Source organism: Protopterus annectens, chromosome 5.part0 (genome assembly GCF_019279795.1).
Source record: "Protopterus annectens isolate FY-2018-M chromosome 5.part0, PAN1.0, whole genome shotgun sequence".
NCBI lineage: Eukaryota > Metazoa > Chordata > Ceratodontiformes > Protopteridae > Protopterus > Protopterus annectens.
Window position 1 is genome coordinate 367,530,208 of NC_056735.1, and position 14,959 is coordinate 367,545,166.

Sequence of the window (14,959 nt, forward strand, 5' to 3'; positions counted from 1 at the left end):
CTTACGTTTTTTATTGGAAGATCTGCCTAAGCAAGTGATGCAGTAAGAAAGAAAGTCTCAGTGTGGTACTTGCTTTCCACAGGCGAGACAATTGTTAACTTTTTCTGACATCGGTTAGAGCAAGAAAAAAGGATCCCCAATGGGGTACTTAGCTTTAGAAGATTTCAGCTTCATTAAGGAAGACGAAACTTAGGTAGTGGCAGACTGGTACTCGTGCAAACTGCTTCTGCTTCGGGCTCCTCAGTAAGAAAGCCTGGTGTAATGACATCGGCTGCCTTACTTTACACTACTGACGACCTGATGTCAGTCCTGAAGCGACAGCAACAGACTCAAATACTAAGCCTCTGGTATTCGGGCTGACTGAAGGCTACCCTGGCAGGGATAACCAAAGTGTGATGACTGCAACAGTGAAACACGAAGAACATCTATAGTTGTCACTGAGCAATATTTCTTGAAAAACATGGGTATCTTGTTGCATGAATATATAAAACCATGGGTAATATGGATACCATCTTATGTCAAAGATAGCCAGGACTTTTTAAGCAAAATCAGAGCATTATTTGGGAAGAAGATATGTACTGGCTTAATCAAGATGTTACTAGTATATATGCTAGTACTAAGCATGACATAGATGTTAAGTCATAGTTAGATTTTTTTAGAAGATACAACTATGCCTCATGTGGTGGAATTATTTTTTTGTTTGAAAAATATATATATTTAATTTAATAGAGGGTATTTTCCACCAATTGCAAGGGACAGCCATGGGGGCTTCTTTTGCCCCCATGTATGCAAATCTGGTTATGGCAAAGTTTGAGTTAAATATATACAAACATGAGTTTTTTTGGGGTCTTATGTGGTCAAATATTTTCTTTACACTGACAACTTAATATTCTTGTCTAAAGAGGGTTGTGAGACTGTAGAAGCCTTTACTGAAGACATCCAAGTCAATAATTTCGGTTTAAAATTTGATGGTATCCAAGTTGGTGATAATACTGCATATCAATTTGAGGGGGTGAGCCTGTAACAGCTATCTATAGGAAATTTGAAAATGTTAATTATTTTTTGTATGGCAGTAGCTGTCATCCAACACATTTAATTTTCATACCTTATAATGAATTTTTACATATACAAAAACTATGTAGTGGAGAAAAAGACCTATATGAGGAAATTTGTAGAACAGCTGAAATGCTTATTAGCAGGGTATATGATGTAAACAAAGTTATTGATGCTGGATGCAAAATAATTTATAAATGCTATGGAAATACCCCCATAAAAGTTAATGCTGTAGGTAATGAAAGAACAAATATATTTACAACGAACAAGATTAGTCATAGTACAAAGGTTCATTTTGTGACCACTTGTGTCTTGACCGAAACAAATATTAGTGTAGTTAAAAGTTATTGGCCATTATTATTAAGGGATAAACATTTGGTGAAAATATTATGATAGCTGAACATTTTTAAATAAGAGAGGAAGGAATGTGTCAGACATGCCGGTATATAAAGATTTGATTCCACCAGATGCTGTTATGTATAATGAGGTAGCTTTAAATAGAGGCACATATGCTTGTAAGAAATGTTGCATTTGCAAATTCATTGTTGGAAAGTTTGATATTATACATGGAATGTATTTTTCTCCAAATGGAGTTTACAATTGTAATACTGAGTGTTACATATTTGTTGAAGTGTGACTGCAGGGTATATTATGTAGGTGAGCCTGTTAGATCCTTTAAAAAACTTATACAAGAACATAATTAATTGGGATACAGTTAATGAGATAATGGATAGCCTCTCTGGGTGCACATTTCAAGTGTTTTCATGCATCTAATCCAGACTGTTTGAGAGAGACAGTTTTAGAACAGGTTAATTTATCATTGGGAGAATGTTGTGATGTTACAGATAATTTGTTTCATAAAGAAACATTATTTATTCTAAAGTATAACACATTGGAACCAAATGGTCTAAAGGAGTGTAAATGGAGGCTGATAATTAGATAACTGAATGTTAATTATTTTATTGGATGTATTATATAAACTAGTGAATTTTAGAGTTTGTTACTCTTGGAAGGCTGTTGTTGAGCTGAAGCGCTAAGTTTTGGTAATACATTTTATTTCTGTGCTAGTGATCTTTTTTTTTTTTTTTTTTTTTTTTTTTGCATACATAAAACTTTTTTTTTTTTATCCGCAAGGGCCACCTGAAGGTGGGGGCAGGACCCAAAAGCACACTCCTTTTGGGCATCAAATAAAGGGATCATGTGCATATAGGAAGAGCATTTCTTAAACCCAATGGGCTTGTCAGATTTCGCCGACATAGTAGCAAGACAGAAGGAAAGAAAAGAGGAAGTCAGAGATATACACTACGACCACATGGCAGAAAATACAGAAAATGTTTTGTGTTTTAACCTGACCATGATGCTTTGGTGTGTGCGACAAGAGAAATTTGTGGTATCCGAGAGAAGCTAGGCAGTATGGGTGGTAGGAGCTCTAGCTTGGAATCCTTAGCTTGCTAAGGGCAGAGTCAGTTCCGAGGTCGAACAGAGACCCACAGGTGTGATGATAACTGAACAGGCACCAGATCAGAAGTTCAGTACTAACTTGCAAGCGTTCAGCAAAAGTAATTTTAGAATGGCACCATGTCATTAAGCAATATAATAAAAAACAAGACTGCATACACATATTCAGACTCGTAGCTGTCTGTCTACTTAGCGACTTCTCCCTCTACAACTAAATTCTATGCACAACTTCTTTTAGTTTCAGAATAAGATACAGATAGATGTATTAAAAAATTACCTGTTTGTGCACAAGCCATCAAATCTCTTTTCTCCTTAATAATGGGTATAGCATGCTTCTGGACAGGAGTAGGACGAGTGTAACGACTCAGCTCAATGTTGCTCATAATTATTTCTCCCAGGTCAACATCATAAAACTGCAAGCAGAAACCACACCATTAACAACGAATGCATTACTCCACTACTGGAACAGCATGTCAAGTACTCCTCTAGCTCAACAGTAATACAGAAACCTGGAAAGGATCACCCCTTACTACAGCTTCCCTTGCAGCAAACACCATATTATAGTACTTGACACAGAAAAGTCAAATAAACGAAGTAAAACTACGTTGCAGCACGAAAAATACAGCTGTGTGTAATTACACTCACCATAAATAGTTGTGTAAAATCCTACCATAACCATATAGGAACTTCTCCCTTCCATGTTGCAGTATTCTTCTGGGGTTTCCACCTTTTGCTACCCAAACATCTGGCCAGTATTCAAAAGCTTGCAGTCACTGCCAGAAGTGTGGGACATCTGACATGGCTAGAGGTACACAGGCCATAAAAGTGACACCTGCACACATCAAACCTCAGAACTGAACTTCCTAGTTGGACCCAGGCCAAACTGTGCAAGTTCAGTGCCATCCAAGAAGAGCCAAAAAGTGAACAGGCGGAAAAGGAAGGAGGGAAGAAAAGCTGCAATATGGAAGATGACATCTACGGTTATGCTAAAATTTTACACAACTATTCCGTGTCTTTCTATTCCCATGTTGCAGTATTCTGTACTGTTGGGCGAGTGCCAAAGCTCACTGCAAGGTGATGGTGGTGGCTGGGAAGAATTCTCCAGAAATCCATGGAAGTGTCCTAGCAAATCTAGCCCTGGATCTAGAAATGTGATCTAACTTGTAAGGCTTGGTGAACGTGTGGACAGATGTCAATGTAGCTGCCTCTAAAATGGTGGTAGTATCTAATCCTTTAGATGCGGCTCCTGATGAAGCCATGGCCCTACTGAAAAGCGCTTTAACCTTAGACCCCCAAGGATTTTCCCATGGTGTGGTAACTGCCCTTGAAATCCAGGCAGAAATTTTCTCTCTAGTTACAGCTTTACCCAGAGTCCTGGGCTGGAAGGAGACAAAGTGGTCAGATTTTCTGAGATTCTGTCTAGTCTAAGTAGAACTGGAGTGGTCTGTGCACATCAGGGAGTGTAAGACTCTCTCACTGTCACTCAGAGTGGGCAAAAGGGGGAGGTAAATAGATTGGTTTAAGGAAAGCTCATTGACCACCTTGGGCATGAAGGAAGGATTTGTCCTAAGGGTTACCTTGTCTGTGGAAGATGAGGAAAGGGGGAATGGTCATGTCAGCTTCCAACTCAGACACTCCTCTGGCCAAAGTCAAAACCACTAAGAGTACGTTTTCCATGTGCAGTGTTTCAGAGAAGCTTTGGAAGCCAGGCCAAAAGGGGGGAGCGTGAGCTTCTCCAATACATAATTCAGGTCCCAGGGAGTGGGAAAAGGTTTCCTGGGGAGGGCTGAGGTTCAGCACTCCCTTTATGAACAACTCTACAGGCAATCTGGAAGCCAGAGGGGGTTCTAGAGTCAGACAGGCTGAAAGTGCAGCCAGCTAAGCCTTGAAGGAGGAGGACACTAACCCTGTCTGCAGAAGTTCAAACAGATAATACAGTACCAGTGGGACATCCCCCTGAAAGGGACCCAACTGTCTTTGAAGACACCAGATGAAGAATCTTTTTCATTGAGATATACAAGGTCTCATACTATTAGGTTTTCTGGCCTCCTGTAGGACTGTGAGCACATCCTCATTATGTAAGTGTCTGTAAAGGATCACAATTTTATTGCCCACAGAGTAGAGACTGCCAGTGTGGACGCATTAGAGATCCCTTGTCCTGTGTGAGAAGGTCCACTCTGTGGGGTAACTTGTGGCGACTGCCCCTGGCTAAATGCAGAGGCAGTACCAGTGCTGTCATGGCCAAAAGGGGCGGGGTCATAAACAAGATTTTTGGTCTGTCCTGCTGAATTTTCAGAAGGACTTTTTAGAGTGGGAAGGGAGGGGGGGAATGCATAAAGAAACATCCCCTTCCATGACACTGAAAAAGCATCCATTGCCCTCGCCAGAGGGCTGGGCAGCCAGGGGCAAAAGGTTGGAAGTTGTCTGTTCTTTTAGGGAAGGGGAATGGGGGGGGGGCTAACAGATCCATATGAGGTATGGATCTATGTCCAAGAACACATACCTGTGCAGCATCCATTAGTGGGACTGTGACATGGACCTGCTTAAGAGGTCTGCCTGAGAATTCTGTTCCAAAGGGATGTACACTGCTTGAAGTGTGACGCCCTGTTTCACAGCCAGCTGCCACACTACAAGAGCTAGACTTCACAGCAAATATGATATAGTTCCCCCATGCTTGTTGACGTACCACAGCACTGTGGTGTTGTCTGAACAGCTTCAGTGACGGCTGGAAGGCCTTCAGGGCCAAAAGTATTGCTCTCAAGTCTCTGACATTGGTATGCTCCTGTTTGGAGGAATTCAGCCAAGTACCCTGGACCCTTAGTGACCCCTTGGTTGATCCCAACCACAGGTCACAGGCATTTGTGTACATTTCCTGCACTGGCAGGGGTCCATGAAGGGGTAGGCCTAGGTTGTTGCTCACCTGATTAAGCCACCACTGAATCTCTTCCTTGAGGCAAGGTAAGGGTATTTTGAACTCAAGAGGATGTGTGTGCTAAGTCCATATGGATGTTAAGTACCACTACAGCTTTCTCATGTGGAGTCTTGCCAATGGTAGTATGCAAATGGTCGAGACCATGTGGCCCCAGACGCCCGAGGTACTGCCTGGCAGTCAATTCTGTGGCCTGAAGGACAGCGATCAAGTACTGCCATAAGTTTTCCACTTTTTGGGGAGCTAGGAAGGCTTCATGATTTTGCACCCCAAGATGACAAGGTCTTGAAGGGGGGGGGGTCACATTGGACATGAGGCAATTTATTTCGAACCCCAGTGCCTGCAGGAGGGACAGAGATGTCTGAAGATGGAGTAGGAGGGATTCTTTGCAAACCGCCTGAACAAAAAGATCTAAATAAGGGAAAATTTGAATCCCTAGGTTCCGACAGTGGGCCACCACTGGTGCCACGCACTTGAAGACCATCGGTGATGCAGAAAGACCAAAGGGTAAGGCTGAGAACTGATAATGTGAGGAGGCCACAGTGAATTGTGGCTATCTCCTGAAACTGTGTGAGATGGGGATGTGAAGGTAGGCATCCTTGATGTCCTAGGTGGCCAGGAACCCTTGAGGTAAGATCAGAGGGGAAAAAAAGTGTTTGCAAGGTGATCATCTGAAAGGTGGGCACTTGCAGGAAGAGATTTAGGTATGAGAGATCTAGGATTGGTCTCCATGGCTAATCTTTCCTTGGACTAGGAAGAGCCTGGAATAGAATAATTTTTCCTTTTCTGAAGGTGAATAGTACCATATGTAATGAAGCTGTCTAGAACTGACTGGGAAAAAAAAAAAAAAGAAAAAAGAGTTAACTCTTCTTTGTGGCTGGGGAATTCCTCTCAAAAATGGGGTAGTGGATTCAGGTCATGAAACAGCCTTTTTCTACACTGGATAAGACCCACTTGTCTGTAGTGATGCTTTTCCACACAGGGAGACAAGAGCATTAATGACAAGGAAATGGAATTGGGAGGAGTTTAAGAGTGGCAGGTAGTCATAGACTAACTGCCCTGTCTTGAAATTGAGGCTTCTGGGTGTATGTTCGTGCAGGCCTGAAGGGAGTAGCTTGCTTCCTGGCAGCATTCCTGGGCCAGGGATGAGGGGTGGGGGTGGAATGCTTTTTGGATGGGCAATTCCAATAGAATTTGGGTATAGAAGACACAAACAGGTATTTAAGGTCCAGTATCTCCTTCCCTTTTTGTTGCAGAGTTTTGAATAACTCTGCTGCTTTAATCCCAAATAGAGCTGAGTTGGCTACAGGTGCATCTAAAAGTTTGGCCCGGATGTCATCTGGTAGGGGCTTGTAACCATAGCCATGAACATCTCCTAAGGACAGAAGCTGTTATAGCAGACCTTGCGGAGTCTTCTGCAGGACAGTAGCTGCACTGAGTGCCTGGTGACCTGAGAAGTTAGGGAAATAATACCAGACAGTTGAGCTTTGGCAGGAGAGTCGGGAATATCAGACAACTGTTTGTTGGCTTTCTCAAAAAGGGCTAGGGCAGGGCACCTCACCAAAGAGTTGACCTCTTCAGGGAATTTGTAGAATCTGTCAGGCCTGTAGGCTGCTGGAGGATGAGAGTCTGGGTTGAGAGATGCTGCACTGAATGCATCAAGAAAGGATGGTGGCACTGGGAGTATAGCTGAAGGGGCAGGAGAGTCCATCTGAAAGAGTTTGTAGCATCTTTTCTGGACTTCTGTCATCTCAGAAGGGTCTCATTTAAAATGCTCCCTCGTCTTAGCAATGGTCTCTCCAAAAGCAAAATCCTCAGCAGAGGAGTCTGCTTCAGCAGATTCTTCCTCTGGGGAGGCATAGCCAAGAGGGGAGGGTAACTGTGAGACATAGGAAAGTGAATCCTCTGGGGAAGATGCAGAGAATTCTTCCAATTCCACCTGAGAGGTGTCCCATCACCTGAGGCCTAGGGCTAATCACAGGGGGAGCCAGTGGGCAGGGTAAGGAAGTAGCAGGCCTTAAGGCTATAAAGGCATTGAATACACACTGCAAGAAAGCCCGACAACCATGCTGGCTTTCTGTAGGAGAAAAAGTATGCTCTCGCCTTTTTCAGAGACAGCCTAGTGGGTGTCTGGGTCAGGGTAGGCTTGGAGTTGCTTAGTAGCACGCTAGGTGAGGGATCTGTTTGGGCAGTCGCTGCAAGCTGACATCTGCGAGACATCAGAGGAAGTGCCTTCCACACTGGGTTCTGCAGCGTCCACATCGGTACCTGCACTACCCATATCGGCAGCGAGCTATCACTCCACCAGGCTGGCCATAGGAAGGACGTCAGGTCGTGGAGGCACAGTTACAACATCAGGCCTAGAAGTTTTGGCCTCATTCCTGGGCAGCTCAACGAGGTGACCAGATGGACCCTTCCACACCCAAAGCCAAGAACTTTAAACCGCTAATTCTGTAAATATATGTTCAAAGCATACAATTTGCTACGCAGGGGGTTTGGAACAAAGGCCTGGAAGATGGAGCAGGCCTTATGGTCATGCGTAGCCCCTAGACAAAAGACAGAGCTCTTGGGCGTCTTTATTGGGGAATCGGATGGCCACACTCACACTTACCTTTCCCGGATGACAAGCAAGTACAGTTGTGTACACCTAGCATAAATGTAGATGTTAGAGTGTATTCACTGCTGCAGTCATCACATTTGGGTTATCTGCCTGCTGGTAGCCCTCAGCCGGCCGGAATACCAGAGTCTTTGGATTTTTGTGTCTTATGCTGTCGCTTCATCCATGACATCAGGTCAGGAGTATAAAACATGCAGCTGACGCCATTACATCAATTTTTCTTGCCCCAGATGTCGGGCGCCCCCACAATAGAAAGCAATTATATGGTGTGGAACACCCCCAGAAAAAAGCAAATACACATGATATAACACATGGCAACAAGAAGGAAAGGTAAAAGTCAAGAGAAATCAGGAGGCTGGAGGGAGGGTAAAGTATAGTTGTGTACACTTACCACAAATGTAGATGTTAGAGTGTATTCACTGTTGCAGTCATTACATTTGGATAATCTGATGGCAGGTTGCCCTCAGTCGGCCTGAATTCCAAAGTCTTGCATCTTGCGTCGGTTGCTGTCTTCTCTTCCATGAGTTCAGGTCGTCAGGGGTATAAAATATGTAGCCGACGCTATTTTCTTTAGTTTTTCTTACCCCGATGTCAGGTGCCCCCAAAAAGGTAGCAATATCTTCTATATATAAATACATGCAGCAATATAAACTTTACCTTCATCTACAAGCAAATACACCACATAGGTTGTAGAAGATAGAGAAGGAAGGAAAGATAAACTTTAAAATGACAGGGGGATAGCGGGAGGGCAGCTTGGACTGCAACAGTGAATACTCTCGAACATCTACATTTATGGTAAGTGTACACACAACTGTACTATGTTCTTCGTGTTTCACTGTTGCAGTCATTACATTTGGGTAGAATCCCAAAGCTATGGTTGGGAGGCTGGAGTTAAACAGCATTAGGTGTGGCTATATGGCCCTGCAGCACTGCAGTGGCAAAGCCTGCCCTGGACTTAAGAGTAGAGAGGCAAATGGTAATGCTTTGTAAAAGTGTGAACAGAACTCCAAGTAGCAGCCTCTAGAATGTCTTTGGTTGGTACTCCTCTGAGAAAGGCTGCTGAAGCAGCTGCAGCTCTGGTGGAATGAGACCTAATGCCCTTGGGCACAGGTTTATCATGGTGTAAGTAGCAGAAACGGATGCAGTGGCTTATCTACTTTGAAATTGTCTGCTTTGAAATAGCCTTTCCTTCTGATCCTGTAGCATACGACACTAGTAACTGCTCAGATTTTCTTACAGCTTTAGTCCTGCTCAAGTAGAATCTTAGCTGTCCGTGTACGTCCAAGGAATGCAGAATTCTCTCACCTTTGTTCTGTGGATTTGGATAAAAAGTTGGCAGATGAATTGTTTGGTTAAGAGCCACACTGGAAACCACCTTAGGCATAAAAGTAGGATTTGTCCTCAGACACCCTGTCTGGGTAAAATATGATAAAAGGCTCCACAGCCATGAGGGCCTGTAGCTCTGAAAATCTTCTTGCTGAAGTAATAGCTAGCAGCAGAGCTGTCTTCCATGATGAGAACTTTATATCAGCGGTAGCAGCTAGTTCAAATGGAGGCAGGGTGAGCTTTTCCAACACATAATTGAGGTCCCATGCAGGTAATGGTGCTCTTCTAGGAGGCCTTAAATTTTTGGCTCCTCTAAGATACTGCTTTAGTAAAGGATGTGAAAAGAGTGGTGGCTCAGTATTGTAATGAGCCGAAACGGCAGAGGCATGGATTTTGATTGATGAGAAAGATATGCCTTTGTCAAGCATCTCAGTTAAGTATTGTAATATCAGAGGAATATGTGGATCTGCTGTATCAGTTCCCTGATTTGTCAGCATAAGATTTTCTAGTACTAGGCCTTCTGGCTTCCAAAATGACATCCATCACAGCTTTACTGAGAGGTGTCGTTCGTATGATTAGCCATGCTGCTAGGTTCAGAGTCTGTAGTTGATTGTGCAGGATCTGACTGTTTTGCTGGGACAGTAGTTGTGGTCTTTGAAGCACGGTCCAAGCTGGGTATTGAGACAAGTTCCTTAGGATTGGGTACCAGTACTGGCAGGGTTAGTCCGGGGCAATTAATATCATCTTTGGCTTCTCTTGCCTGACTTTTAGGAGGACCTTGGGTAGAAGAGGCAGAGGAGGAAAGGCATAAACTGACAGGTTTTTCCAACTGAAGGACAGGGCATCCACTTTCCATGCTTGTCTGTGATAAGTCCTTGTGCAGAAACTTTTCAATTGATAATTTTGAGGAGAGGCAAATAGATCTATGTCTGGGCTCCCCCCAAATCTCTGTTATGCTGAATACTTGTGGATTTAGTTTCCACTCGTGAGGATCCATAAGGTTCCTGCTTAAGTCGTCTGCCAGAGTGTTCTGTTTTCCTGGCAGGAATTGAGCTTGAAGATTTATTTGGTGGGTCAAAGCTGTGTCCCACAGTGCCATGGCTAATCTGCAAAGGGTGTATGAGTGTGTGTCCTCTTGCTTGTTTATATACCACATGACTGTGGTGTTGTCCGTCTTTATCAGTAGTTGTCCTGGATGAAGTAAGTCCTTGAAGGCTGTTAGGCATTTTGAACAGCTAGCATTTCTTTCTGGTTGATATGTAGATGCATTTGATTTGGTGCCCATATGCCCTGAATGCATCTTCCTGCCATGTGGGCCCCCCAGGCATAATCTGATGCATCTGTTAAGGTTTGGCTGGCAGGGAGTAGAGTGAAGGGCCGTCCCATGTTTTGGTGACAGGCCTTTGCCCACCATAGAAACTCCTGTTGCAGGCAGGGGATGAGAGGAATCATTGTTTCCAGACTGTGTGAATGTGGACTCCATAAACTTTTTAGGTACCATTGAAGTTTCCTCATATGCAGTCTTGCATATGGAATTAGCAGGATGCCATGAAGCCCAGAGCCTACAGAATTTGTCTTGCTGAAGACTGGGTTTTTGTTGCCATCAGCTTGAAGTAAGTAGTCAGTTGCCTTTGTTTGTCTGGCATGCGGTAAGCCATCTGGGCAGTTGTATGGAAGCTTGCACCCAGGAATGTTATCTTTTGAGAGGGTACCAGTGGTGATTTATTTTCGTTTATTGTGTACCCTAAGCATGCTAGAATCCTTTTCACAAATGCCAGGTGTCGTAGAAGAGTGTCCTTGTTCTGTGCTTGAATGAGACAGTCATCCAAGTAAGGATATATTTGAATACTTCTTTGCCTACAAAATGCAATTACTGGTGCCAGGCACTTTGTAAAGACCCTGAGTGCAGTAGATAAGCCAAAGGGCAGTTCAGAGAATTGGTAATGCATTCAGCCAGCCAGTCTTATTGGGACATGCAGGTATGCCTCTTAAGTCTAAAGTCACCAGCCAAGCATTCTTGCCCAGCATGGGCACAAGCTGTTGCAAAGTGAGCATTTTGAATTTTGGAATGTCCAGGTATGTGTTCAAAATCGATAAATCCATTATTGGCCGCCAGGCCTTGTCCTTTCTGGGTACCAAGAACAGTCTTGAGTAAAAACCTTGTCCTTTTTCCTGTTCTGGTACTGTCTGAATGGCCCCCATATCCATGAGGGATGTTACCTGTTTGAGCCTCTGCCCATTGTTTTTTTGGCAGGTCTGGCCAACCATTATTGGCAGAGTGTGGAAATAGAATCTGTATCCCTGCGATATGATGTTCAGTATCCACTTGTCCTGGGTTATTAACTGCCAATTTTGAGCAAAAAGTGCTAATTATCCCCCTATGGGTGCTGCCAAAAGATAAGTGCTTGGTGTAGGCAGAGGAAAGTCATTGGGATTGCTTTCTGTAGGTTTGCGCTTTATCTCCTCCAGATTTGGAGGTGGATGCGCCCCATTGCTTTGACCTGTATGAGTCTTGAGCATGGTACCTGAAACCCTTAGAGCATCTGGATTTGCCCCTTTGAGCTCTGTCTGACACAGGAAAGGACCAGTTTTTTATAGGCCAGTGTCTACTGAATCTAGGTGGCTGCACTTGTAGGAAATCTTTAACAGTTTGCATAGACTTAGCTTTGTCTTCCATTTTCTTTAAAACCTCTTCTGCCTTAATACCAAACAGAGAGTCATGCTGTAAAGGTGCATCTAGCAAATTAGCTTTAACATGATCAGGCAAATTTTGTTCCTTTAACCAGGCATGTCTCCTAATCACAGATCCAGTAATTGCGGCCCTGCAGGAGGCCTCTAAAGAATCAAAACCACATTGCAAAGTATGCTTTTCCAACGTGTTCAGCTGCATGCAATAATTTATGCAATTCCTTATTTTCTGCACATTCTGAAAACAACATCCTTTTCTGTTTCAGCAATCCCACAACATGTTGTTGGTACTTAAGCATATGAAATTGACAGTTTAAGGCCCTGATTACCAAAGGCTGCAGATGTATAAAACTTTTTCCCCCATCTGTCCAGTGCCCTAGAATCTCTGTCAAAGGGGGTAGGGTTTTTTGCTTTTGAGGCCTCAACTCCCTTTGGGCTCTGTGAAACAGTTTCAGGATCAGCAGCAGGGTTTCTAAATAAAAATTTATGAGAGTCAGGGACCCTGTAATACCTATCAGGCTTACTGGAAGCCGGAGGCAAAGAGTCAGGGTCAGGCTTGACTCCAAAAAAACATCATCCACAATGTCTAACACAGGGGGAATGACTAAAGGCTTGTGCTGAGGGAGAAGGATGAAATCCCTGAGCCTCTTTTTTGATCCTGAGAAGTCTTGACTCTCCCAGTGAAAATGCTCCCCTCAAAGAATGCAAGGTTTCTCCAAATTAATAATCCTCAGGGGGAGATGCAGATGGAATAGACTCCTCAGCATCAGAATCCTCACAGGGAGGTAAAGATAATTCCTGATCAGAAGAGGAATCAGAAGAAATAGAAAGCGGATCTGAAGATTCATAGTCAGTGTCTTGCCTAGGCCCCTTACCTGAGGGGGGGGATGGGTACCCCCCGATCAAGGTAATAAGGTCTTCAGCCATTTTGATCATCTGTTTTTTAGGCATAGAGGTCTGTGCACATGGTTCAGGCGTCGTCTTTTTTTTTTAGTTTTACAAGGTGTCTTTGCCTTTCGTTTTGCAGCTTTCGGTTTGATAAATGTTGAGATCTGAATACACCCTCAGAAGCCGGTGCCTGCTCAGCGGCTCCAGATCCATCCGAGGGAGATACATCCACTGGACCAATACCTTGAGTATCTTGCGGCATGCCGGACTCCACATGGGTGTCGGTAGAGGCCTGCGGCTCGAAGGTAGCCGGTATCAGGGGCTGCAGAAGCACCTCACTGAGTACCGGCGAACCGGCGACTGGATTAGGAGAAGCTTTGTCGTCGGTTTTGGATCTCTACTGCCTTTCTCTGTCCTTTTCTTTGCGTTTTTTATGTATTCCGGAAGTCGGATTGCTATCAGACGACATTTCTGGGTACTTAAATCCATTTCCAAAATACTTAGATGCAAAAATATACAGACGCTTAATAGTGCGTTGGTTAAATCTAGCACAAAACCGACAGCCAGGCACGGTGTGATCAGGGCCCTAGGCAAGGAATACAGTATAAATGGAAATCCTTATGAGGTATTTCCTTCCCACAAGTAATACAATTAACATTTTCTGACATTGGTAAAAAGCAGGAAAAAAAGTTTCGCCAACAGGGTACTTAGCTTTAATGAAGACTTCGGTTCTGAAACTCAAACACAAATATTTCAGTAGTCGGCCGACCAGCACTTGCGAAATGCTTCGGGCACCGCGCTGCAAGACTAAAGAAAATGGCGTCGGCTGCATGTTTTATACCCCTGACGTCATGGAAGAGAAGACAGCAACCGACGCAGGACCCAAGACTTTGGAATTCAGGCCGACTGAGGGCAACCTACAAGCAGATTACCCAAATGTAATGACTGCAACAGTGAAACACAAAGAACATCTGGGTGTCCTGGGGGACCTTATAGAAACGGTCAGGTCATTTAGATGCTGTAGGCGGTGAGTCAGGAAACTGAAAAGCAGCCAAAAAAGTATCCTGAAAAGCAGGTAGTAAGGGAGGGACAGCAGAAGGAGACAGCTGCTCCATTTGTAAGAGGTCAAAATACCTTTTCTTGGACTGGGATACCTCTGAAGCCTGCCACTTAAAGTGCTTCCTCATGAGGGAGACAGTGTCCCTAAAGGTAAATTCTTCTCCTGGGGATTCAGAATGAAATCCATAGGGGAGTCTATCTGGGTTCCATAAGACAAGGATTCCTCAGAAGAGGAGTAATCTTCCTCAGACATCTGTATGGGAGGCTGAGGTGAAAGTAGGGGGAAGCTGTTGTGGTTGCAGGGCCTGAAAAGCCTTAGAGAGACTTTGGGAAAACACTTCTCAACCAGGCACCGGTTGAGGTTAAGGGTGCTTAGTTTTTTGCTTCCTCTTCAAGGGATTTGCCAGTGGAGAAAGCATAGAAGTGGACGTCTGCTTAGTAAGAAAAGAAGAAGCAGGGCCTTCTGGCTGCGAGAGTCGTGGTTCCCCTCAGTCTCAGATGGCTTAACTGCCTAGGCAGACGTACACACGGTTTCCGCCATCCCAGCTTCCATTAAGGTTCCCAGGTCTAGTTTGGTAACAGTCATCGGAGTGGATTCAGAGCTTTCAAGCACCTCTAGAACCTGCTCTGACACCTGAGGCGGAGCTTGGGATTCAGTCTGGATTTTCTTGGCCTTCTTCCTTGGCAGCTCAGCAAATGGGCCTACTCCTTCCATACACAGCACCAAGCAACACAGCCTTTGATTCTCTAAATACAACTTCAGTGCTACCAAACAGCTTCGGCGAGTTTTGAGGACGAAAGATTTGCAAATAGGGCAGGACATATGGTCTAGGGCCTCGCCTAAACAAGATGCGCACTTCTCGTGCGTGTACTTGTGAGGAATTTATCTCCCACAATCACACTTCCCCTTTCTAGCTGACATGCAAGTCTAAACTGTAAAC

General features: G+C 44.2%; 1 protein-coding gene across 2 annotated transcripts in view; it reads right to left on the bottom strand.

Moving 5' to 3' along the window:
• The window catches only part of DDX3X (DEAD-box helicase 3 X-linked), a 1,864,809-nt gene that overhangs the window by 929,151 nt on the left and 920,699 nt on the right, over nt 1-14,959 (bottom strand). For both annotated transcript variants that reach the window (XM_044072327.1, XM_044072326.1), the window contains exon 8: nt 2,789-2,924. In XM_044072327.1, the coding sequence (XP_043928262.1) occupies nt 2,789-2,924 (136 nt within the window). The remainder of the gene's footprint in view (nt 1-2,788; nt 2,925-14,959) is intronic.